General features: G+C 40.3%; 1 protein-coding gene across 3 annotated transcripts in view; it reads left to right on the plus strand.

Moving 5' to 3' along the window:
• The window catches only part of FAM171A1 (family with sequence similarity 171 member A1), a 118,822-nt gene that overhangs the window by 42,221 nt on the left and 49,301 nt on the right, over positions 1-27,300 (plus strand). For 2 of the 3 annotated variants that reach the window (XM_081933746.1, XM_081933748.1), the window contains exon 2: positions 20,197-20,424. In XM_081933746.1, coding sequence (XP_081789872.1) covers positions 20,197-20,424 — 228 coding nt within the window. The remainder of the gene's footprint in view (positions 1-20,196; positions 20,425-27,300) is intronic. The other variant, XM_081933747.1, reaches the window with a different exon arrangement.

The following is a 27,300-nucleotide window of genomic DNA, read 5'->3' on the forward strand; positions in this document are numbered from 1 at the left end:
GGAGCCACAAGGGCCCGATGACATCATAAGTGTAGACTCAGTCCAATTGGTTAATGGACAGAGCATACCCAGTCTGGCTGCTGTCTCTACTCTACCAGAAAATGAGCGTATCAGGTAAGAACCAACGCCCATTCTCTGCATGAGGTTGTTTTAATTGATTCAGCAATGATACTTGGATGACTGTGTTTAAATTTATATGCCCATTTTGTTGTTAACTGGTCAGCAAGCACAAAATGTAACAATACTCTTTGTAGGCATTATCTTCATTGGCAATGAAATAAATAGTCCTTGTTCCTTTGTTGCATAAGCCTTGCAGCAGCTCAAAACATGACTGTGATCTAAGAAGGAGAAGCTTCTTCAGGGCTAGAGACAGAAAAATTTAAATGTTGGGAGCTCTTTATCTCAAATTGTAGATCTCATTTTAGAAAGTCATATGTATTTGAGAGACTTATCAGGTTAGGAAAGGCTTGGTTACCTATGAAAGTGACTGTTTACTTTTTAGGTATCTGTCAACTTTAAGCTGTTTAGTAGGCTTGAGTGAAGCCTAAGAAGCAGAATGTGAATGCTGCCTCTTCTTCCTACTCACCATGGCAGAGATGATAAATTACCAGTCTCCAATAGAAATTGGAAAAGTACAGATCTCCAGCAAAAGGAGAACGAAAGACATGGAAATAATGATGAAATAAACATCTAATTAAAAGGAGACTTTAACAGGAGCCCTTAACAGTAGATGCTATCTCAATGTCATTTGGAGGGCATTATTTCAGAATAAATATAATCAGAAATTTGCCCTTGTCTTTCAGGATGTTTTTTTTTTCAACTTTCCTATCTTTCCTACAGTTCTAGAATTTTCTGATAGTCTACCAATTGGATATTAGATAGATCTAATCTTAATCATTCTTTAAAGATCAGTCATTGTTAGTACGATGATGCCAACTAGATAGGCTGGCAACTTCAGACTAGCCTCTCTGTCTAGTATGTATGTATGAAGATATATATATATCTTCAGGCTGGTGTTTTCGCTCGCATGTGCTCGCATGAAGCCGAAAATACCAGCCTGAAGATGGCGAGTGGAACTTCGCCGAAACATTGCCAAGACAATCTCAATCTCAATATATATACAAATTTCATATTGTAATCAATGGGAAGTCTGATCAGCTGTCTGTGTAAATAGTGGGGTCCTTGTTAAGGTTGACTTTTGAGTGCTTTTAAAAAGCAAGTTCTCATTCTTTATTAGGTTACATTAAAAGAGTATTTTCCCATTAAATCAGAAAATCTGAAATGGTTAAGATCTAGTACACAAAAAATGGAAAGCTTTCAAGCATTAAAGGTAGTAATTATCTTCAAGACTTTAAGTTCCTTTATTACAATACTTAGAGATTCCCTTTTTTTACATTTGGACCTACTTCTATCTTTTTCTGCTTACAATTAAATAGTAATTTTACATTGAGAACAAGCATAAATCAAAAACATGAAGTTCATAAGTTCAATAAGGTATTTCTGATTATACAAACATTGCATTCTAATTGATAATACCCTTCTATAAGTGGTCATTTGTTCGATATATTACTATGGCCAATATAAGTCCTTATGTCTTAATTATGTGTATTTATCTCTCAGATTTACATCCACTGTAATTTATCTATCAAATTTATACTCACATTAAGGTTTATACCAAAACCTAGTTGATGTTATCCTTCCAGTGATTCTACCTGGAACTTTTTCCTCCTTTCTCTCTGTTTATCTTTTTGATACAGGTAATCTTTGATTTACTATCACAATTAGTAGCAGAATTTTCATTGCTAAGCAAGGTGATTGTTACATGAGACACAACCAATTTTACAATCTTTTCTGCTATGGTCGTTAAGTGAATTACTGCATTTGTTAAATGAGTCATGACATTAAGTGAATCTGGATTCTGCTATTAATTTAGTTTGAAAAGTTGCAAGTGATGTTAACATGACTCCAGGACACTTGCAACTATTGTAAATACATGCTGATTACCCAATTTTGATCCGGTGACCATGAAGATGCTACAACAGTCATAAGTATCAGCACCACTTTTTTCAATGCCATTGTAACTTTGAACAGTTGTTAAATGAATGTTTGTAAGTCAAGGAATATCTACAATAATTCAGCTTACTCTATCTTAAGGCAAGCTTTTACTCCTATATATTTATGGAAGCAAAAAGAAACATTTTGGACTGCCAAAGATAATGATGATTGCAGGGACACATAGGTCAGAGTGCAGATTGACAATAAGACCTTTGAAACAGTAAAATAATTCATCTTCTTGGACTTCTTGGTGATTGCAGTCCTGAGATCAAAAGTCATATAGTACTTGGAAGAACTGCAATAACCAGCATGAATAACATCTGGAAGAGTAAAGATATCAGCCTGCCAACCAAATGCAGATAAGTTAATGCAATAATTTTTCCAGTTGCTACTTATAGTTATGAAACCTGGACTCTGAAATAAGGCAGATTGGAAAAGGATGGATGCCTTCGAAATGTGGGCCTGGAAATGACTATGTCATCCTATGGACCGCAAAAATAAAGATGTCAGAATTCCAAATAAACAGAACTCTTGAGGCAGGTTCTCAAAGAACAGTTTTATTTGGAGACATCATCTTGCATTAACAGGTGGAAAGCTGACTCTGAGAATTCCCACTCTCTTCTAAAATAGAAAATTTCACTTTCCCCAAACACTAAATCACATTGCCCAATCTGAACACTGTCTGATTGCCTGGTGACTCCTTTCTTCCACCTCCAACCAGCCGACAGTTGGGATGTCCTTGACCCAGGAAATAACTAGTTTGTCTCAGCTACAACCCACCCTCACTTCAGCTCCAAGGTGGGTCAAGCCTGAAGCCATGTGGAAGAAACCCCGATAGAAAACTATAGAAAAGGAAAAAGGAAAAAAAAACCCACACAGCCGGTCAGCTTCAGGGTTGACAAAAGAAGTCCTAGACCAAATATCACCAAAAATATCAGTTGAAGCCAACATTGCAAACAAAGGCTATTATACTTTGGCAATATCATGCAAGCTTACTCAAAAAGTCAATCATGCTAGGAGTGATGAGTGATAATTGGAGAAGGGCCTGTCCTAGTACCTACTGAATGGACACTACTCTGTTTCCCCGAAAATAAGCCCTCCTTGGATAATTAACCCAATCGGGCTTTTGAACGCATGTGCTAAAATAATCCCTCCCCCGAAAATAACCCCTCCCTGAAAATATTGCAACACAGCAGCAGCCATACTGTGACCAAGCTCACAGTTTCCTGCACCTCAAAAATAATAAGACCGCCCCCAAAATAAGGCCAAGTGCTTATTTCGGGAGTAAAAAAAAAATAGGACCCTGTCTTATTTTCGGGGAAACACGGTATAAAGTAGTATAGTCCCCAACCTTTCAGCTCCGTGAACTGGAAGTGGTAGTGGGGGAGAGGGGATAGTTTTGCTTGCCAATCTAATCTGCGCATGTGCAGATAGAGCTTTGCGCACTCACTTGCCGCTTGCATGGCCCAGTTCTCAATGGACTGGGATCAGTGGCTGGCCATGAACCAAGGGTTAGGGAGCCCTGCTAGAAAAGATGATATCGGAATGAACATGGCAGATCTAAAGAAAGTGTAAAGAGATGTGAGACAGAAAGGCATGGAGAGTACTTAATCCAAAGAGTGACTGATGGTTGGTCATAACTGAATGGCTGTCGACTATGACATTGAAGATTTCTTCCAAATTTAACAGAAGAGCGTTGCATAAGAACTGTTGATGCAAAATCTGCAATGTGATTTCCTCCGAGTCCTTGAACACAGTGGCTCAAAAATCTTGTTTCATCTTCTGTTTGACAGATAGATAAATATAGAGACTAGTTTTACTTCTGTTATCGCTTTAATGTGAATACCCTTGACAAAACACATCCTGGAATGGGGACAAAGATTATCCCATTTTCCTGAAATTCTGATGTTCATGTTTTCCAAGAGGTGATAGAATAGTCACTATTAGTAATTATAGTGACTAAACTGATTTATAGTTATTTTTCATATTTAGAACTTTGTGTAACTATTGAAACTATTACTGTTGCTATGTTGAATAAAAAAAGAAAAGACATATCGTTGCAATTTTCTATTAGATATATATTGAAATAAAGAAAATATTAATGGCAAGGTTAAAATGCGATGATAGAAATTGTCATATTCTGGAACCTATTTGTTTGTTGTACAAATAACTCAAGATGGCAAACATATCCAACACAGCTTCCTCTTTCTAATTTCCCTACACAACAACCTTGTGGGTTGGACTGAGAGAGAATGACTAGCCAATGTCACCCAGCTGGCTTTCATGACTCTAGCAAGACTTGACTCACACACTCTCATTTTCTGGCCGGATGCCTAGCTTATTCTGTTTGTTTCAGAAGTTGCAGTGGTCTATATGTTCAGTGTTCTGTTATTAAAAAGACTACAGTTAGTATTATAGGCTAGGAAGTCTGACCTTCTTCAACCTGGTTTGTTCAATTTCCATAACTCTCAGACAACTAACAAATGCCACATTGCAAGAGCTCTGATCCACACTTTTGCCTTTGTGAAAAGGCAAGTGAATTAGCATTTTTGTCAAGTGTGTAGTTATATACGGTTTCTTTTTCATCAGTGTGAAGATAATATAAATATTTTTGCAAGAAATTTTATTGAAAGTAATGATTTTATAATGGTTAGATATGTAGGTGTTGTAAATGTATTACTTTTTTGCCTTCTTCATAACAGAAGGAAATAGGTAGATTTTTCAGATTTCTTTAGCATAGTTTAAAAGTTCTTCCATTATATTTTTCCATTACTATATTCATAAAAGTTTAAATAATATATGGAGACGCCTGGATACATGAGCAGTTGCATTATTCTTTAATACCATAACAAATGAAGAGAACAAGCAAATAGGATATAAACAAATTTTGCAATGTAAATATGTATTTACAATGCAGATTTGATGTAAGTATGGAAAGAAAGTATGAAATAGATATATTACTAAACTTTGTATGTTACTCTGTAGCTTTATATTCAAATTTTTGAGATAAAAAGTTTAAGAACTACAGCAATATAAATGAAAGAGCTGAAAAAAGAACACTAAGTAAAGCCAAAAATGCAAAAAGGAAGAATGAAAAGAAATAGAAAGAAGTAGCTTATGATTTTCTTTACAGACTTTTAAGTACAAATACAAAATTACCTCTTATTTTATAGCATAGTGACTGGGAATTCTGGGACTTGAAGTCCATTCTTATTAAAGTTGCTGAGGTTGAGAAGCCTACTCTATGCTTTAAAAAACACTTTCCTTTCTCCTATTGGACTTAGTCTGATTAATAATTAATTAATGCTCCTATATATCCCGCCCCCTGGGTAGCCCCATCCAGCTTTCATCTCAGTCCACTCCAGGACGGTCATGTTATCCTTTTAGCTGATAGATCTTTTCTAAAACTCTTTCTTATTTGCATGTACTCTGAATGGATCTAGAACAGGCTGTGAGTAAAAGAGTCAGAATCCCTCAACATGACTCACCTACGTCCAGAGGGTCTTTTGGTCGTATCGGGCTTCTTGGGCCTAGGCCTGTCAACCCACCCCCTTGCTGAGGGCACTAAGTGAAGCCCTGGACATTGGGGGATCGGGGCTTTGCGGAAGGGGACAATCGCCCCAAAGTTGCCCTTGATTACTGTGTCCATAGCGTTAGCTGCAAGGCTTTTCTGCGTACAACAGCCCCCCTGGGAGCACAAATTTCTAGCCTCCGTGCCTGCCGCTGGTATCCAAGAGAGAGAGAGAACTTAGTACAGCGTGCCACCTCCCAATGACTTGGAACCGCATGGCGGGTAAAGTGTCCTGTCAATCCGAAAGGAAGCAGCACGAACAGTGTGCGCAAAGCTCCACCTCGGACTTCTCCGGACTTGCCTTTGAAGCCACAGCAGCGGGGAGGAGAAATCGGAGCACAGCACGGTGATCTACAGACCATCAGGTGAACCATGCATTTGTCTCCCTCGCAGAGGTAGCTGTTAAAAAGGGCACAAGGCACCATTTTGGAAAGGGGAAAAGTCGTGTGGCCGCCATTTTGTCTGGTAGTTCCCTTGTGATGGCAGACAGCAGCATGTCCATGCTTCTTCTGGACAAAGACAGGGAGAGCCAAGGACAGAGGCAAGCCCCCATGAACCCTCTGCGGGCCTTCCTCTCCCCAGCACGGCCCTCGGTGGCTCAATCAAGCAGGGAAGCCAGAGACAGGGATCAGGCCTATAAGACCAGCAAGGGCTCTAAGCCCAAGAAGGGCCTGAAGGCTACAGCGAAGGTCAGCACACAGGCTCTGACAAACTGCACCAGGGTAAGGCCCAATCATTAGCCACACAGGGGCACAAGTCACCTTCCTGCCCATTCATAGACGAGGGTCCATTCAGCCCTATGTTAACAATTGACACCTCTAGTCTTTGGGGCAACACTAGGGGGCAACTCCAATCCCTCCCCAGGTTCAGCCTGGAAGCTCTGGGGCCTATTTCACCCCGCCTACAACAGATCCACGGGCTGGCTGGGGCCTACCCGCTGAGCCCTACTTGCCCTCCATGCCTCTAGCAGGAATGAACTTTCAAGACATTATTTCGGAAGCCATTAAGCAGGGCATTGCTGCGGACCTACAAGAATGTGCCTCGATATCAACTGTGTCCCTACCATTGATCCACCCAGCAGCCCCCCTTGGGGGTCAGAGGATGGGGAAATCAGGCCGACCAGTGCGTGGTTCAAAGAGTGCAAGTGGGAGGCTGACACCATTCCGGCCCCACAATTGTTCTTGGACACGGTCTAGAGACAGTGGACTGCGCCAACAGAGGGCCCAGCGCCCTCAGTGACCCACAGGCAATACTATAACGTCACTGAGGAACTTGATAAATTGCTTCAATGGCCATTGGTCGATGCCCCAATATCAGCTCTACATTCCAGCACAACATTGCCCGGGTCACAATAGGAAGTCCTCTGGCCGGAGGACAAGAGAGCAGATAAGACCCTCCAGCGAGAGCACCAGGCAGCAGCTTGGGCCATCCAGGCCTAAACGGCAGCCTCATTTTTTAGATAAGCCTGTTCTGGCTACAGCAGCTCCAGGACAGAATCCTGGCTGGGGATTCTCAGGCACATCAAAACCTCAACAAGATTATTGTGGCGATCCAATTTTCATCAGACGGCACATTGAGCACCACAAGGTTTGTCTCTCGGGCTATGGCTTCGGTGGTCGCCTCTCGCAGACTTCTTTGGCTGAGACTGGCAGATGGACATGAGGCATAAGTGGAGGCTGACCGCCGAGCCGTACAAAGGGGGAAACCTGTTTGTGGAGGCCCTCACTCCCTTGCTGTTGGAAGAATAAGATAAGCGTAAGATCCTGCCATCAAATGCTAAGAAGAGTTTTTCTCATCTAGGCCCCTACCCCAGGAGACAGCAATACAGGCAGCAGGAGTATGGGGGTTCATTCAGGCCATATGATTATTACCCCAGGGGGTTCAGACCACAGAACAACTATGGCCAGCGCCAACGCCAACAGCTGTTCAGGCAGCAGAGAGCCAATCAAAATAAGCGTCCCTTTTGAGGAGGGGGGAACCAATACAGTCGTAAGCCCTGACCAGCTTCAGGATTGGTTCCCCGTTGGTGCACATTTACTCCACTTTGCAGACCAGTGGGAGTCCACCACTACAGATTTGTGGGTTAGGTCCACAGTTGGGGCCGGTTTGGCCCTGGAGTTCCTTCTCCCCCTCCCCGATTCTTCATCCGTTCCCCCATTTCCCGTAATCCACAAAGACAGCTCCTGATGTGTGCGGTTACCTGACACCTATTGAAGATTGAGGCCATCCAAGAGGTGCCGGAGGACCAATGCCATCAGGGGTTCTACTCTATACTTTTGGTTATCCCCAAATTCTCGGGGGGTTGGAGGGCTATATTGGACCTAAAGAGGCTCAATAGGTATTTGAAGTTTAATAGATTTAAAATGCATTCCTTACTTATCATTTTGGAGTGTTTGAGACGGGGGAACTTCTTGACATCAGTCGACCTAGGGCGTACTTGCACGTACCTATCCTCCTAGAACACCGCCAATACTTATGTTTTTTTATGATAATGTTAATTACCAATAAAGGGCATTGCCATTTGGCCTTTCGTTCGCTCCTCGTGCATTTACTAAGATTCTGGCAGCTGTCACTGCACATCTGAGGACAATACCTGTCAAAGTGCATTGCTACCAGGATGACATCTTGGTTCAATCAGTCTCACAGGGCAGGGTGGGCATAGATCTGGCAATCACAATCCAGGCGCTGCAATTGCATGGTTTTTCTATTAATGTTCAGAAGAGTCACCTGATCCCCACGCAGAGGATACTTCACCTGGGGGCTTGGATTGACACCCAGACGGAACAGGTATTCCACTCAGAGGAATGCCGAATGGGCATACGCCACCTGGTGACACAAGTGATGAGCATCAACAGGGTTCCCTAAGCTACCCTTTCTAAACTGCTATGGTATCCACCATAGCATAGTTCCCTGGGCTAGGTTACATTCCAGGAAACTCCAGTGGTTTCTCATACCCTTTCAGAAGCAGAGGATGAGTGCTTTCTTAACAAAGGTCACTATGACAAGGGAGGTACGCTTGTTGCTCCACTGGTGGAGGTCCCCGGCTATTGACCAGGGTTGTCAATTCATGGTGGACCATAAGGTCCCCATCACCACGGATGCTAGTCTCAGGAGCTGGGGTGCACAACTCGATCAGCATATGGCTCAAGGACAGTGGACTGCTGATGAGTCAGAACTGAGCATTAACATGTTGGAGCTCAGGGCCATTCATCTGGCACTCTTGTCCTTCGCCCCATGTGTCCAGAGACAACATGTCTTGGTACTGACAGACAATATGACAGCCAAGGCGCATGTGAACAGACAAGGGGGCATGAGATCACAACAGCTCATGTGGGAGGCCAGGGAGTTGGGCAGTTGGGCGGAGGCCCATGTCCTATCAATATCGGCTGAACACATCTCGGGAGGATAATGTCCGGACTGATTGGCTTAGCAGGGCCACGGTTGACCCAGCGGAATAGCAACTTCACCCTTGTCTCTTCCAGGAGGTCACACCGGTTTGGGGTCCCAGTTATCGACCTGTTTGCCTCCAGGACCAACATGCAGTTACCCAGATTCATCAGCAGGTTCCATACTCTGGAGCAGAGGGAGTGGATGCCCTTCGACATCCCTGACCCCAGGGACTGCTCTATGCCTTCCCACCGTTGCTAGCCAGGGTCGTACACAAGATCATCTACAGCAGAGCGGAGATAATCCTCATTGCCTCGCACTAGCCACGGCGTCCATGGGTTCACGGACCTCAGGGCACTATCTGTGGAGAGACAGTGAAAGATACCACTGGACAGGATTTCCCGTCCACTGGACGGGAAATCAGATCCGTCACTGGACCACCCAGATCCGCAGTGGTTCCAGCTGACCACCTGGCAATTGAGCGGGGTGCTCTGACTCGGAAGTCCTTCTCAACCAGAGTAGTGGACACCATTCAGGCATCTAGGCGACTGTCCACTGTCCAACGCAACCTGGAGGATCTTCTGCATGTGGTGCGATAGCAGAAATGTCACACCAGCTCTAGCCTCTGTCCCCCAGGTTCTGAAGTTCCTGCAGGATGGTTTAGATAAAAGGCTATCCCATAATACTTGCGGGTGTCAGGTAGCTGCTCTGGCCACAATCTTAACAGCACCTCACAGTGAAATGATTTTGGAAAGGGGCGTCCAACCTTAAGCCACCCACTGTCCACAGGTACCCAACATGGGACTTACAAACAGTCCTCCTAGCACTTACCAAGTCTCCCTTTGAACCACTTCGCACTGTTTCACTGCAATTCCTTATGCTGAAGGTCATGTTTTTAGTGGCCATCACCTCCGCCAGGAGGATTTCAGAGTTGCATGCCCTGTCAGTAAGGGAGGACCTGTGCACTTTCCATGAAGACAGGGTGGTAATGCGACTTGACCCTTCATTTACACCCAAGGTAGGCTCCTGGTTTCACAGGGCACAGGAAGTAGTCCTACTTCTGCCCTACACCTGGCCGGCCATTAGAACAGCAATGGCACAAACTAGATGTAAGGAATGCCCTGGAAGTCTACATACAGAGAACATCCAAGTTCCGGCGTTCTGAGTTACTATTTGTTTCCATTCAGTCCATCTCCTTGGGACAGAGGGTATCTATTTCCACCATAGGTAGATGGGTTAGAAAATGCATAGCTGAAGCATACCAATTTTCTGAGGGACGTCTCCTCAAGGGGTCACCGCACACTCCACGAGAAGTGCAGCAACAACGGCAGCATGGGCAATCCTTCGAGGAGATTTGTAGGGTGGCCACATGGGCATCTCCTTCACCCTTCACAACTATAGGATAAATTCGCATCTTCGGATGCGGCATTTGGCCGTCGAGACTTACAATCCATACACATGGTCAGATGACTTGGACCAGTACCTTTGATCCCACCCTTTTGGGCAATCCAGCTTGGGTATGCCCCATACATGGATGCTATCCCCACCTTATTGAGAAAGAGCGTTGGTACGTACCAGATACGCCTCTTCTAATAAGGTGGGGATAGCATCCAGCCCACCCTGGTGAGGGACTGGTCCTCATTTGGGTTTTTCTCCTTGACAGATGGAGAAGGATGCCGAGAGTATGCGTAAGGGAGCATGCATGGTGCTGATTTTCTTCTGCATTTGATGTTAATAAAAAAAATTCATACTTCCAGATAACATGTTGAGTCTGTATGTGTTTATCTTTTCCTTCGCTGAAAGCTGAGTGGGTCTACCCCAGGGAGCGGGTTATATAGGAGCATTAATTAATTATTAATCATTCTCAGTCCAATCGGAGAAAGGACAATGTTAACCCATACATGCATGGATGCTATCCCCCACCTTATTAGAAGAGGCGTATCAGATAAGTACCAACGCTCTATCTAACCATCAAAACCATAAATTGTAAATTCATTTTCATGAACTGATAATTTAAATCTATAGAGGATCTAATCAAGGAAGCCATCCTTAAAAGTTCCATCATTTTCATTAATCATTCATCTATTGTGGGTAGTGCCAAATTTTTCTGCCTTTGCTCATATAGGGACAAAGTTTGTAGCTTTCAATTGGTAGATTACACAAAAAATCAGGTAGTCCTCAACTTAAACCATTAGTGATGGTTTGAAGTTATTATAGCACTGAAAAAGGTGACACATCCGATTTTTAAAATTACAACCATTGTAGCATCACCATGGTCACATGACCAAAATTCAAATACTTGACAACTGGCATGTATTTATGACAATTGCATTGCTCTAGGGACATGTCATCACCATTTATAATCTTCCCAGCTGGCTTTTGACAAGCAAAGTCGGGGGGGGGGGGGGAGCCAGATTCACTTAACAACTGCATGATTCACTTCACAGCTGTTGCAAAAAGATCATAAAATGGAGCATTACTCACTTGCATTGCTTAGCAGTAGAACTTTGGGCCTCCATTGAGGTCCAAAGTTGAGGGCTACCTACCTGTATTTCAATTATTGTTTTCTGGGTAGCAGAGCTAAGATTGACTACAATCCACTGATTGGGTCTTACAATATAATATTAAGATAATAGATAGAATAAACATGCAATCTGGAAAATTGTCAAATCAAATTGCCTTGACATTTGACAAGTATTTGCTCACCAAATAAGAATTTGTAGAATTACCCAAAATTCTAAATTGTTTTATTTTGAAAAATATACTTTCATAGGAAAAAATTGTCATTAGAAACCTGAATAATTAAAAAATAGGTTCAAACATAGTGCTGTGAATGTAGTCCATCCACGAGTTCACACATTTCCTGAATCTTCTTTTATTTTATCTGAGTGAGTTGCTGTCTAGCCTTATGGCAGTGATGGCAAACCTATGGCACGCGTGCCACAGGTGGCACGCGGAGCCATTTGTCAGGGCACGCGAGGCGCTGGCCAGCTGAGTTCACCCTTTTTTAAAGCCATTTTTCGCCCTCCCCAGGCTCCAGAGGCTTTATAGGAGCCTGGGGAGGGCGAAAAGAGCCTCTCCGCCCCCCGCCCCCCCAGAGGCCCTCCAGAGGCTTCATGAGCTTTCCTGAAGCCACCGGAGCACAAAAAAACGGTCCTATGGGCAAACCGGAAGTTCGGGAACGGACTTCCGGTTTGCTCAAAGGACCGTTTTGACTGCTCCTAAGGCTTCAGGGAAGCCTCTTGAAGGTCCCTCAAGCCTTCGGAGCGCTCAAAACAACCCTCCAAGCCTCTTGAAAGTCCCTGAAGCCTTCGGAGTGCTTAAAACGACCCTCCGAGCAAACCAGAAGTCACTTCCGGTTTACTCAGAGGGTCGTTTTGACTGCTGTGGAGGCTTCAGGGAAGTCTTCTGAAGGTCCCTGAAGCCTCCGGAGGGCTTCTGGGGGAGGCTGTTTTCGCCCTCCCCATGCTCCTATAAAGCCTCTGGAGCCTGGGGAGGGCGAAAAAAGCATGCAAAAATGGGGGGGGGTTCGCACCTGTAGTGCACGCATGCGAACTGGGGGGGTCGCGCATTGCATTATAGGTGCGGCACACCTGCACACGACCCTCCTGCGCTCCCCCCACTTATGGCACGCGAGCCAAAAAAGGTTCGCCATCGCCTTATGGTGAAGTCATGAAATATGATTCTTTTTAGAAAAAAAGGAACAACATGAAGAACAAATGAAAAAGCCAGCTCAAAAAACCAGCAGGTTATTCTATATAGCTTCTGATTAAAATTTAGACTGGGGATGTCCAAGTAGTAGAAACAGAGAGAACATCTGTTTTGTTTTTTTTAATATAAAGTTTTTTGTTTTACATACAATTATAGGTATACATTCACATAGTTATTATTCTTTTTTTACATTCATGGTTCTTATACATTTGTCATTATAGCATTATAATATTCCATTTGGGGTTGTTTTGTTTACCATCCCTCGCTTGTTTTGAAACCACCTTCTTCTCCCTTTTTTTCTCCCTCCCTCCCTTCTCTACTTCCTTCCTTCTTCCTTTCCCTTCCTTCTTCCCTTAGCTCTCCCCTCCTCCTCTCTTCCCCTTCCTCCTCTCTCTCTCCTCTCTTTCTCTCCTCCCATCTTCCTCTCCTCTCTTTCTTCCCTCTTCTTCCTCTCCTCTCTCCCTTTCTCTCCCTTCCTCCCTTCTCTACTTTCTTCTTTCCTCCTCTCCTTTCCCTTCCTTCTTCCCTTCCCTCTCCCCTACTTCTCTCTACCCCTTCCCCTTCCTACCCTCTCTCCTTCTCCCTTCCATCTTCCTCTCCTCACCTCTCTCTTCCCTCCTTTTCTTATTTCCTCTCTTCCTTTCTTTTTCTATTGTTGCAGGTGTCTCTTCCAGCTCTTAATTTATATTTTCTTGGGATGGTATTTCCGCAAACCCAAAAATTGTTGAATATCATTTCTTGTTCCTTTTCCTTCTCTCTCTCTTTTTTTTTAAAGAATATTTTTCTTTTTTGGACAGACAGACAGACAACACATAACACATAGAACCTTCTTCAATCATACAGCATGTTGTTTGGTTGCAAAGTTTTTGTGCATCATTTCCATAGTCCTCACTTTCAATTGTATCTAAAATCACAAATTATCAATCTAGTATATATGTATACATTATTATAATTGTACATCATTTATTTGACTATAATTATTATTCCTTCATTTTGAAATATTCTAGGTATTAGATTCATTTATATTATAACAATTCACTACATCATCCTAAATCTATTCAATGATCATATACCTTTGTATTGTTATCTGTATTATTCTATTATTCTTATATTATAAAAAAATCCAACATTTTTCATTTTCATGTTTTTTTTATCTAACCACTGGTAGAGTAAGTCCCATACCTTATAAAGTTGTTCATCTTCTTGTTCTCTAATTTCAAATGTCAATTTACTCGTTTCAGCAACTTCCATTATTTTCTGAATAACTTCCTCCTACGTTGGTATTTTCTCATTTTTCCAATTTTTTGCAATACAATTCTAGCTGCCGTTAACACGTTTACAATCAAATATTTCAAATCTCTATTGTATATTTCTGGTAATATTCCCAATAAAAAAATCTCAGGTTTAAAGTCTACCGTGTTTTCCCGAAAATATGACCTGTCCTGAAACTAACGCTTTGTCACATTTTTCGCGTGGGCAAAAATATAAGCCCACCCCCAAAAATAAGCCCCCTGGACAACCCCCCCCCAGCCAGGCAGAGCACCGCTCACTGACCTAGCGATATCCTGAAGGCACCAAGCCGCGGGAGCCAGATTGCTTGCGGCCTCCAGGATACCACTAGGTTGGGGAATGGCATTCTGCCTGGCCAGAGGGGGGAGTTGCCAGGTAGCTGCTCCTTTGCAAGCGGGCTACCGAAGAGCCGGGCACAGCCTCAGGGGCAAAGCAGCCATGAGGTGACCACGCTCATGAGCAGCCACCCGGCAAACCCCCTCTCCAGCCGGGCAGAGCGCCATTCACTGACCTAGGGGGTATCCCTAAGGCACCAAACCACGTGGCGCTCTGCCCGCCCCCCAGCTCCCGCGGCTTGGCACATTAGGGATGTTTATATGTGTTTATAAACAGGCCTTTTGTTTCTTCTTACTTTTTCTTGAGCATTTCTCCCCAAGTTGGTAAAATGTAGGTAGTAAATGAAAGGAGTTTCTGTGGGTAGATGAGTTATTGTTTTGCCCACTGAAGGGCTACAGTATGTTCCAGCTATATTGTCCTGGGTCTAAGCAATGTATCTGTCTTCCTAATCATTTTGAATGGAATTACAAAGGCACAGTCTAATAGTCACCCATTTGTCTTTGTATAAATGGACTACATGGACTAATTATTTGGAGAAACAAACCTGACTTCCATTTATTGAGGTATGCAGTCAATTTAGGAAATGTTTAGCAAATATTGTGATGCCATATCAAAGTCAGGAGTTTGTCACACACAGTAAATAAGGATGACATAGTAATTCTAAATTCTGATGGTATACAGTCAGATACAGTATACAGTTGATATTCTTGCTTCGAAAGCAGCACTCTTCTAATTTTGGTTGCAGTAATATTTAAAGAGGTTTTCTGTAACTAGTCCTGTAATTTAATATCTCTATTACTTATATGAAAGGGGGGGTACAGCAGTTTACTTAAAAATGGCACATGAATAAGAAGACATAAAGACTGTAGAATAATGACATCATTTCATCCCTAGAAATCCTAGGAGACTTTATAGGAAGGCAAGGTGAGATTCAATATACAAAGCAACTAGGTAACTTCTGTTACAACTTTTGCATTAATATATCAGAGATCTTTTCATACTTCTTTTAAAAAGGGACTAATTCCTATGCATGTATTTATTGGGGGAAAATTCATCTTCAAATATAAAAGAATTTTGCTTTAGAAAATGTATGTGTTATATGCAAATAGTGGTACAATAAATACATGATTTGTAGACTTTGGGTATCCTAAGTACTCTTAATTTGTATTCCATTGTCATCCAAATACATTAATTTCAGGTTTTATCCATTAAATCAATAATGTTTCTGTTTGGGTGAGATTTTACCCCAAAGACTCAATTTGAGTTCAATTAAGTAATTATACAAGTATTGTAACTGTTCTTGAGATAGATAGATAGATGATGGATGGATGGATGGATGGATGGATGGATGGATGGATGGATGGATGGATGATTGATTGATTTGGACATCCCTTTACCAAAAGATTGATTAAATCAAAGATTACCAATTTACTTTGAAGAATTTCTATATAAAGGCATTCCAAGTAGATATATCAAAATTTAGAATGGGGTAAATTGCATTTGAACAAATCTTTAGAAGTGAACATTACCAATATTACATTAGCAGATAATATGACAATATATAGTATTGAATGCATATTTTGCTCATTTATTATACATGAATTTATATTGTTTATATACAGAGATATATTAAATTATAACCTTTTCTGTGATTTTAATAAAATAGAAAAATGTTCAGCTGGTATATCTACATAGGGTAGTAAAATTGTAGAAGTGTTTCAAAGTTTGCTCAATAAAAAACTGAAAGAATGTTTAGCAATTTTCACATTCATATTTTTTCAAAAATTATACACTTGGCTTAACTCTCCATATTCCCTTCTTCCTGTGGTGAAACTAGGAACTATTTTAGCCATTGAACCGTGGCTGATTCTAAATAGCACTGATTTTAAATTTATTTACTGAGAGGTTCTGTGGCTAAAGTGTCAGATACTTTTTTTAAAGTTTTGCTTCCTGAAAAACTTGTGAGTATGATATACTCCTTCAAATTGAACACAAACATAATTTTACAATGGCTGTATCACATAGAAATATTGAGAAAAATGAAATTAATTTAAGATAATTTAGCTGTACTTCATAAATAACTACATAAATATAACTTTTAACATTTTAATTATTTCATTTCACAGATTCAGCTGTCTTTCTATTTTTTGTTAAACTTAATTTTGTCTGAGAGTGTTAATATTGCTGGCTTCGTTTCCTGTGAGTGTGATAACTTATCTTTAATGGCTTTTAAAAAAAGAACAAGACTGGGAACATTCATTCATATGAGCAACCTAATTGGGAGTGGCAGAGACTTGTTGCCGTTTGAAGTTCAACATTAGATTCAACTTATCTAATATTTCTTCCCTCTGAAATATGGTAGAATTCCTCAGTTTAGAAGAACTGATTTAACGTTTTGTACCAAGCTAAAAATTGCATTATCTTACAGTTTATAATCCACCCACCTTCTGTACATGTCATCATTCTGTATGGATGTCAAGAATTTTGTTGCTATAAATTCTGATTATGGGCAGTTTACAAATTCATGGGGGATAAATGTACGAGTGGCTTGGGACAACAGGAAATTTTTAGTTTAAGGCTAATGACATGTTGGGAAAGACCATTTGGATGACATAATAATTTGCTTTTACTACTTCTAACCTTTTAAAATTTATTTTCCCTTCTCCCTGGATATTCAAATTACACAGTGGGAAGATATTTTCAGTGTTAGGTCAGCTGCTTATCTTTCTGCCTAAACTTTCCACATTTGATCATATTATATATCAACGTTTAATCATTGAGTGGATTGGAAAATGCTGATCAGAATTGTTTGGCTTGAATGATATAGTAGAAACTCTAGAAAAAGTGCAGAGAAGAGCAACAAAGATGATTGGGGACTGGAGACTAAAACATATGAAGAACGGTTGCAGGAACTGGGTATGTCTAGTTTAGAAGGACTAGGGGAGACATGATAGCAGTGTTCCAATATTTCAGGGGTTGCCACAAAGAAGAGGGAGTCAAACTATTCTCCAGAGCACCAGAGGGTAGAACAAGAAGCAATGGGTGGAAACTAATCAAGGAGAGAAGCAACTTAGAACTGAGGAGAAATTTCCTGACAGTTAGAACAATTAATCAGTGGAACAGCTTGCCTCCAGAAGTTGTGAATGCCCCAACACTGGAAGTCTTTAAGAAGATGTTGGATAGCCATTTGTCTGAAACAGTATAGGGTTTCCTGCCTAGGCAGGAGGTTGGACTAGAAGACCTCCAAGGTCCGTTCCACTCTGCTATTGTATTGTATTGTATAGATTGATCGCCCCTACACAAAAACTACTGGGTTTTTTTTTTACCAAGACATAACTGGATGGTTACTATGGTGGCATTATTGGAGAATGAAAATAAAGTATGTGTAGGAGGTTGAAAAATTTGGACAGCACAGACAGTACTTTTTCATAGGGTGAGTTCTAAAATGACTAATGCTTTCCATAATGTGCTGAAAAATATGAGTGGATAAAAGATTTTCTGAAGATATGGGAATTTTAAATAAAACACACATTTAGCACCTTCCATTATCTGTAGTTGGTACTGTTAACCTGATCCCAATCTGACAGCTTGGAGGAGAGAGAGAGAGAGATGAGCAAGAGAGCAACAAGTGTATACAAGATCAGACAAAGCTCCAAAGGACAGATAGGATGGAATCCAGAGAGAGAGAAAATATCTTTGTTCATTACAAGCAGCAAGGGAAATCACTTCTGTAGAAAATTTAAGTGAGCTGAATCCCTTTGATTTTATTCTGATATTTTTCTTTTGGTAGTTATGTTCTGTCTCTGTTTTGGGGGTTTTCCCCCTCCCCCCATCCCATTTATTTGTTCATCTTCACCTTTTATAAAATGTTTCAAATACAAATACAGGTAATCCTGGATTTATGACCAGTCAAAGTTACAAAGACTCCTCTCCCCAGTCACATGATCGCATTTGGGTACTTGGCAACCAATCTGCATTTACAACCATTTGCAGACTCCCATAGTTATGTGACTGCAACTTACAATGTTTTTTGGGGTTTTTTTTTTTTTTTTGCTGGAAGCAATAATTTACTTTCAGCTTCCAACAAAAAAAGGCCATTAGCTAAAATGGGTTTGCTTAATAACCACACATTTACTTAACACTGCTGTGTTCTCTTAAAGACTACTACACAAAAGGTTGTAAAATCACACATGATCACGTGGTTAACAACAGGCATGACTTAAGACTGTAATTTCTGGATCAATTACAGTTGTAACAAGGACTAGCTATAGTAAAAATAAAACCGAAAGCGTTTTTCTTTAGTCAATGTAAAATTTTACAGCTGTTTTTAAAAAAGTTGCTTTCTTCACCAGAAAGAAAGTGATCTTTCCTTTTAAACACTGGAAGAACTGCTGAAGTATTAATTTAAAAAAAAAACTCAAGTGCACTTAAGGGTCCCTTTGGGTTGTAGTATGTATCTTGCTGCTCTATTTAGTAGGTGACTTGTAATCCCAAGTCTTGGATTCACACAGGACTTGGAAAGTTGCGAAGGATATTGTTGGTTTGCACTGGAATTTAGTCCTATCCAACACACTTTTCTCTACAACAAAAAAACTATGAGGTGATGGGTTGAGAGAGAGTGGTTGGCTTAAGGTCAACCAGATGGCTTTCATGGCTAAGGAGGAACTTGAAACATAATTTCCTGCTTTCTGGCCTGGTGCCTTAACCATTAGCTTAACCTGGCTCTCTTAACATCCACTGATCTCCTTCATGACAGATAGATTCTCTCAACTTCTGCTGCTCTCCTTTATGACAGATGGATGTGGTTCTGAAACCTTAATATAAGGTGCACAATCCTCACATCTGCCTCAGTGATTTGGAGGCAGAGGACTTTGTAAATTCCATTAAAATGATACTTTTCTTACTCGTCTTATAGTATATTCTGGCCTTTGGAACTTTACCTGACCCTGTATATACTTGTACTCTCTTGCTCATGCTTCTTCTTCCTTTCCTCTCTTTAAATCATTTTAGTCTCAATCTTTTCCTAAATTTCCAGTTTCTGAATCACTGTTTTGTTACCTTTGCATGGAAAGAGATGTGTGTGATTGAGTTGCAGTCATGCGGTTCTTGTTTCTTTCAAACAATTATATGAAACAGCTTGTCTGGATTTTCTTTGACCACTGCATAATTTTATCACTATTCTACTTACGGAGGCAATAGCCAACTTAGTTAAAGAGCATCCACATGTCAGATCTAGTCATTCTGTCCTGTCCCATATGTGTGTTTGATATTCTGGTTTAAGGATAATAGCATAGCTTACTCCTTCTGAGCTGCTTGGATGCTGTTTTGGTATGGTGGGCTGGTAATCTCTGCTAGATGGAAGCAGTAATATAAGGAGAAGGATGCTGTCATGTGGCCTTTCCCCTCCCAAATATCTTCCAACAGCCCCTCTTAATCTCTCATTCTCCCCAAAACTGTACTTCCAGACCACCAATAGTTGCTTCCTTCTTACTATTTGATTATACTTGACCATATAATTATAAATTCTTCTTGGGAATCTATTTGTCATGCAGGCATAGTGGTGTCCATAAGAGGTCAAAAAATTCAAGCTGGCAGTCATAGTGGTATGACTGAAGCTCTGTTTATTTTTTAAGATGTGTTGCCCCACTGTGGCCACCAGCATGAATTTTTGGCTACAACTTTCAGACAACACTAGTTATTGCTCCATCACTGGCAAGGAACACTTCTACATACAGGAAAATTTCAAGTCAAGATAAAACCTTTGGTCCTCTCCTTTCCACTTTTGCCTTGTTTCTATCATGTTACCAAGGTGAAAGGTGCTAATTAACATTCTGTTTTTGTTGCAGAAGTGACTCTGAAGGTTCATGTCAGTGATGCCAGCACACATCAGCCAGTCACAGAAGCCTTTATCGAGATTTTTACCAACCAGGTTCCAATTGCTTCAGGAAACACCAGAGCAGATGGCACTGCCTTCATCAAGTTTCAGTATAAGCTGGACAGTCAGCTAATAGTTACTGCAACTAAACAAGCTTATGTGCCAAACTCTGCGCCATGGAAACCTGTAAGATTGCCTGGTAAGAGATCTTTATTTTTATTCTGAGGTAAGATTTTACTTTTAAAAAAATGAGGGGAAGAGGCAGAAGGAGGGACAGATGTAAAACTTGTTATAATTATGATTTGATGATTTTTATAGAAACATGAGTTATAATTGAACAATTTTGTTAATGCAAACGTGTCAAGGAGTATCTTCAAATATGTAGAGTCTCTTTTCCCAATGAGTCCTGAATAAAGCCATATGTTTTAGAGGATAAAGAATAGAGGAGTAATTTACACAAGGTGGTGCCATTTGACTTCTCAATGTATCATTAACCACTCCTTGACTCCGATCTTATTCCACTGGGGCATGTTGGGAGTTGAAGTCCAAACATTTTAGGGATGATTGAAAAACATTGGGGTAAACAATGGACAAGCATGGAACAAACCTTTTGCAGTAATTCTGCCTATTATTGTACTTAAAATGGTGAATAATTGGATGATGTTTCTCCAGCTTCTAATTAAAAATTGGCAGAAGGAATCAGTATGAGTCAAGGACACATTAACAGACGAACAGTGGAGAATATTTATTTTTGCAATTAGATTAATTCCTGTTTAGGACTTTCTTAAGTAAAAGATTTGCTATTAATATTTGAGAGGGGGAGTGCAAATTTAACTATCACTGAAATCCACAACTGTACTTTCGGGGGAAATGGCGTTTGTAATGAGTTTTGTTTTTCAAAGAAACAGTTCTGAGCATTCTCCATTAAGTTTATTAGGCATGTTGCCAGCACTCTCAATGGGAAGAAACTATTATTTTGTCCCCTCTGTTTCTGTTAAATACCCAAACAAGGGAGTTAAAATAGCAACAAAATGAAAAAAAAGAGTACTTATTGTGCATAATTGCCTATTATTCTCAGATCAATAGGAAACAATCCTGCCTATCTTGTTCTTATGATTGTTATTAGGATAGTTGTTTCTATTATTATATTTTATTACATATTTTTGAGAATGAAAATAGAAAATTAAACTAGTCAAAATAAAAAAGGCAAAAGAAAAGAAAAAATAAAGTATAATAGTACACAGGGATTTTACCAGCATCACAAAATTAAATTGGACTAAATTTGTAAGGTAGATTTTTACCTAAAGTTAGATAAATTATATAGTTATTTAGATCATTTCATTTGGTCATTAACCAGTTTTATTTGTTAATTAGCTTCATTAATTAGTTTTATGTAAATGAATATATCGTATATACTATTATTTTAAAAACTCTCAATGTTAGAATATGAGTAATATATACATCTCAACAGCAGTAATAAGATTGTATAAATAATAAAATAATAATAATAATTTCTGTCTAAGTAATGAAAGATCCATCCTTATTTAACAGATTCTTGAAATTTAGAAAGCTAAGATTGTATATTAAGAGAACTCCACATTTGAAACACGATACAAACTGATACAAAGAATTATATGTCAAAAGTGGTTTCTAAGTTAAAAGGAATTCTGCATTGGATTTAATTCTGAAATGCAAAGCTTATGAAGACCCAGATTTTGGGGGGCAATATGCTCTCTGTAAATTATTTAGAGAGGACTGTAAAGAACTGTGAAGCGGTATATAAGTCTAAGTGCTATTGCTATTTTCTGGATATTGAGCCATATTCTCACAAAATACTTAGGAACTACTTTTTCTACTAGAAAACTACTAGAACTACTAGATTTTAGAAGTGGTTTGCCATTCCTTTATTCCTAGGGCTGAGAGTGACTGGCCCAAGAGCACCCAACTGGCTTTTTGTCTCAGGGGGACTGGAACTCATGGTGTCCTAGTTTCTAGTCTGATGCTCCAAACTGGTTCTCTTTATTAATCTTAAATCATGAGTCCTCAAACTACGGCCGATGGCCACATGCTGAAGCCATTAATCCAGCCCACGCAAGACCATGAGGCTACCCCACCCACATCACCCCGCCCACCCTTTGGCCGAGCACAGGACTTACCTTCGCGAGCCCCACAGGCTGGAACTAAAAGGTAGAGCCAACAATTTTGGCCTGCAGAGATGTTCTGGAGGAGGGTAGGTGAAAAGCGGGGTGCACAAAAACCCAAAAAGTCAAAAAATGGGTGAAAATGGCCTATTTTTGACCCAGAAACATGCCATTTTGCCTGTTTTTGGCCTGGAGGTGGGGAGGTGATTCCTGGGGCACAGATGCCCCAGGAATCCAAAAAATTGGCAGTCCATTTTTTTACCTCCCCCACCTCCAGAAGATAGATAAAGAGAGAGGGGGGAGAGAGAAAGAGAGAGAAAAGAGAGAAAGACAGAGAGAAGGAAGGGGAGAAAGAGAGAAAGAGAGTTTTCTCAAGCTCCTGGGGGTTGGGAAGAATTGCTGCAAAACTGAGTTTCCTGAAGTGGACCACTAGAGTCCTAAACAACTGAAAAAATGATCTAGTAAAAAGAAAAGGCAACCAAAAGAGCAACATGCAAACAGAAGCAAATAAAATACCCCCAGGAGCAAAGCAAATTAAAGTTTAATTTGTGTGCATTGTTTAAATTGGCCACACCCATCTAGTCACATGACCTAGCCATGCCCACCCAGTCACATGACTACCTAGCCACGCACACCCAGCCGGTCCAGCCCTTCAACAGTCTGAGGTACCGTGAATTGGCCCCCTGTTTAAAAAGTTTGAGGACCCCTGTCTTAAATCCTTAAAATATTTCTGGGAAGTAAATATATGACAATAAACAGCAGAATATGTTATATGTTTGAGGACTGGGAATGAATAGAACAGATAAGAATAAGGTAAGAATAAGATAAGAATAAGAACAGAACAGAATAACAGAGTTGGAAGGGACCTTGGAGGCCTTCTAGTCCAGTGGACTGTGGACCACTGGTGGTCCACAAGAAAACGTTGGTGGAAAATGTTGGAAAAATTATTTGCATTTTTTATATTGCACTGAATACTACCGTTTTCCTGAAAATAAGTCCTCCCCAGATAATAAGCCCAATCGGGCTTTTGTGCGCATGCACTAAAATAAGCCCTCCCCTGAAAATAAGCCCTCCCTGAAAATATTGCAACACAGCAACAGCCATAAGGTGACCACACTTGCCTCCTCTTGCACCTCAAAAATAATAAGACCTCCCTGAAAATAATGCCAAGTGCTTATTTCAGGGGTCAAAAGAAAATAAGGCTCTGTCTTATTTTGGGGAAAACACGGTATTTATCTTTTTAAAAAATTCATATAGTGGTCCGTGGGATTTAAAATTATGAATTTAGTGGTCCCTGAGATCTGAAAGGTTGTTGACCCCTTTTCTACTCCAACCCCCTGCCAGGCAGGAAACCCTACACTACTTCAGACAAATGATTACACAATCTCTCCTTAAAAACGTCCGGTGTTGGAGCATTCACAATTTCTGGAGGCAAGTTGTTCTACTTATTAATTGTTCTAGCTGCCAGGAAATTTCTTCTTAGTTCTAGGTTGCTTCTCTCCTTAATAAGTTTCTATCCAGTGCTTCTTGTCCTGCTCTCAGGTACTTTGGAGAATAGCTTGACTCCCTCTTCTTTGTGGCAACGCTTGAGATATCTGAACATTGCTATCATGTCACCCCTACTCCTTCTTTTAATTTAACTAGACATACTCAATTCTAGCAACTGTTCTTTATATGTTTTAGCCTCCAGTCCCTAATCATCTTTGTTGCTCTTCTTGGCACTCTTTCTAGAGATTCAACATTGTGACAACCAAAACTGGATGCAATATTCCAAGTGTATGTAACTGGATGCAGTATTCCAAGTGTATTCCAGTTTAACATCTGGAGAGCCACATATTGTTGATTCTATTTGGTTCACAATTAGAAAAATATATATTCTCCAATCCAAGTTCTTAACATTGATTGTGCTTGTTTTCTTCATTAAGCCATTTTGTGATTATGTAATGCTTGTTACATAGGTTGTGATTGTATCTAAGAAAGAAATTTACCATAATGAAACAACTGAAATTTGAGAAAAATCTGATCTACAGTTAAATTTGTTATTGATTTTTCTCAAAATGTTTATTTTATACAAAAGATTAAAATCCAAAGGAAAAAATTAGCAAAGACAAAACAAAACTAGACAAGAATATTAAAAATGTGAATTAAAAGAACAAAAAACAAAACAAAATTTATTTGAACAATGACAAATACATTGCAGCAATAATAGTTTCCCCTCCTTGCAAAGCAGGTCCAAAATTTATAAACTTCTACATGTATTTGCAACTCATTTGACCTGTCATATATTGTATAGTCCTTGAGTTCTTTTATGGATCAGAACATAGTAAAAATCATCAGGTCCTTTACAGTTGTTAAAAGTAGATAAATACAACCTCAGAAGAAAACCACTATGTTATCATTTCTTTTAGAAAAATAAAGCCAAAATGGGGAACCTGTATGCAAAAAACTAAGTACTTCCTTACTGCTTCTATAGGTTTGAAGAAGCTAATCAAGTATCCTTTATCAATTGATCATCAGCAAGTGTGATTACCTCTATAAAAACAGAAATTTTAGGAGTTTGCTGATCTCCAGCATTGAGATGTGTGTTAATACAATACCAAAGGATAAAGACATCAGCAGTGATCTTAGAGAAGCAATTGTTGCTGCCCATCAGTCTGGGAAAGGTTATAAGGCCATTTCCAAATAATTTTAAATCCATTATTCTGCACTGAAGAAGATTACTCAGAAATGGAAAACATTCAATACAATTGCCAATCTTCCCAGGAATGGATGTCCCAGAAATTTACTTCGGGGCCAGACCATGCAATGCTCAGAGAAATTGCAAAAATCCAAGAATTGTATCTTAGATTCTTCAGGCCTGAGTTAGAATGTTATATTGTAGAATTAGAAAAAGATTGAACAAATATGGTTTGTTTGGAAAGGTGGCCAGGAGAAACATCTTCTCTAAAAAGAACATGGAAGCAAGGCTTAAGTTGGTAGAGTTACATCTGATCAAATCACAAGACTTCTGAAATACTGTCCTTTAGAAAATTGAGATGTTTGGCCATAATGCACAGTGCTGTGTTTGGTGAAACCAAACACAGCATATCAGCACAAACATCTCAGACCAAACATCAAGCCACAATAGTGGAGGGGTGATGATTTGGACTTGTTTTGTAGCCACATGACACAGGCATCTTGCAGTCATTGAGTCAACCAAGAAATCTAGAACAGAATAACTGAAAAAGAAAAGAATCAAGGTGATGCAATGGCCCAGGCAAAGACGAGACCTCAACCGGATTGAGATGCTGTGGCAAGACCTTAAGAGAGCTGTGCATAAACAAATACCCATGAAACCTTAATAAACTGAAGCAATATTATAAAGAAGAATGGGCCAAAATTGCTCCACAACAATGTACTTAATTTTTCACACATGGCTTCTCTATTTTGGCTTTCCTCTTGTAAAATGAATATGACATGGTATATAATATGCCATGTGTTATTGTTCATCTGAAGTTGTATTTACCTACTTTTAAGCACTGCTAAGGCCAGATAATTTTTACTGTATCCTGATACATAAAGCCATAGAATGCAAAGAGGATGTATTTTCTTTTTCACATGATTTATATATGAAGAAAAAATAGTTAACAAGTTAAGCAATAGTAAAGTTAAAAGTCAAAGCCTTTTTTTTTGTAATTTACTCATAGAAACTCTACAATGGTTTCTTAACTATTATAATGGTTTCTTAACTACATGGTTTCTTAACTACTATAACTACTTAACTACTATAAAACACCCCAAGCATTATCTCTCATTTGTTCAGGATCAATACCTTTGTTTATCTCTTAATAAAACCTTTCCTTAGGATTTTAATTGAGAATTTTTCCAAAATTGCCTCTTATTTACAAAGTTCATACATCTCTGTTGTAAATAGCTCTGCAGCATCTATTATTGAAAAGCACAGTGTTCATCTTGTCAAGAGAGTCCAGTCCATCATTCATCTATTCCAGCGATGGCTAACCTTTTTTGGCTCGCGTGCCACAAGGGGGGGGAGCGCAGGGGGAGTCGTGTGCGGGCGTGCCACACCCATAATGCAATGTGCAACCCCCCCAGTGTGCATGCATGCACAACGCGTGACCCCCCCCACTTTTACATGCTTTTTTCGCCCTCCCCAGGCTCCAGAGGCTTTATAGGAGCCTGGGGAGGGCGAAAAGAGCCTCCCCCGCCCCCCTGGAGGCACTCCGGAGGCTTCAGGGACCATCCGGAGGCTTCCCTGAAGCCTTCGGAACGCTTAAAACGACCCTCCGAAGCCTCCGGACGGTCCCTGAAGCCTTCGGAACGCTTAAAACCACCCTCCGAGCAAACAGGAAGTCACTTCCGGTTTGCTTGGAGGGTGGTTTTAAGCATTCCGAAGGCTTCAGGGAAGCCTCCGGATGGTCCCTGAAGCCTCCAGAGGGCCTCTGGGGAGGGGTGGGGGGAGGCTCTTTTCGCCCTCCCCAGGCTCCTATAAAGCCTCTGGAGCCTGGGGAGGGCGAAAAATGGCTTTTAAAAAGGTGAACTCAGCTTGCCAGTGCCTCACGTGCCCTGACAACTGTCTCCACGTCCCACCTGTGGCATGCGTGCCATAGGTTCGCCATCACTGATCTATTCCATTATGTCAGAATTTCTTGTATTCATATTCCTTTTCATCTTTTCTGGCATCTATAGTTTTCAGAGCAATTACTTACTTCTTCACATGTGGCAAAAACAGATAAGATTCCAATTCATCCTATTGCAAATCAAATCCAACTGTATTTTCTGTTTTTGGATATCATCAATCATAATTGGCTCAAAGTTGTTGTTGTCCCATCAAATTTTTGTTTATATTTTCAAATATAATATGAAATATGTTTATATTCAAATAAAAAAGAGAACATTCTTTTTTCAAAAGCTTCCCAGAAAATTTTATCTTTTGG

Source organism: Natrix helvetica, assembly GCF_964273705.1.
Source record: "Natrix helvetica genome assembly, chromosome: Z".
In the NCBI taxonomy this organism is placed as follows: Eukaryota; Metazoa; Chordata; class Lepidosauria; order Squamata; family Natricidae; genus Natrix; species Natrix helvetica.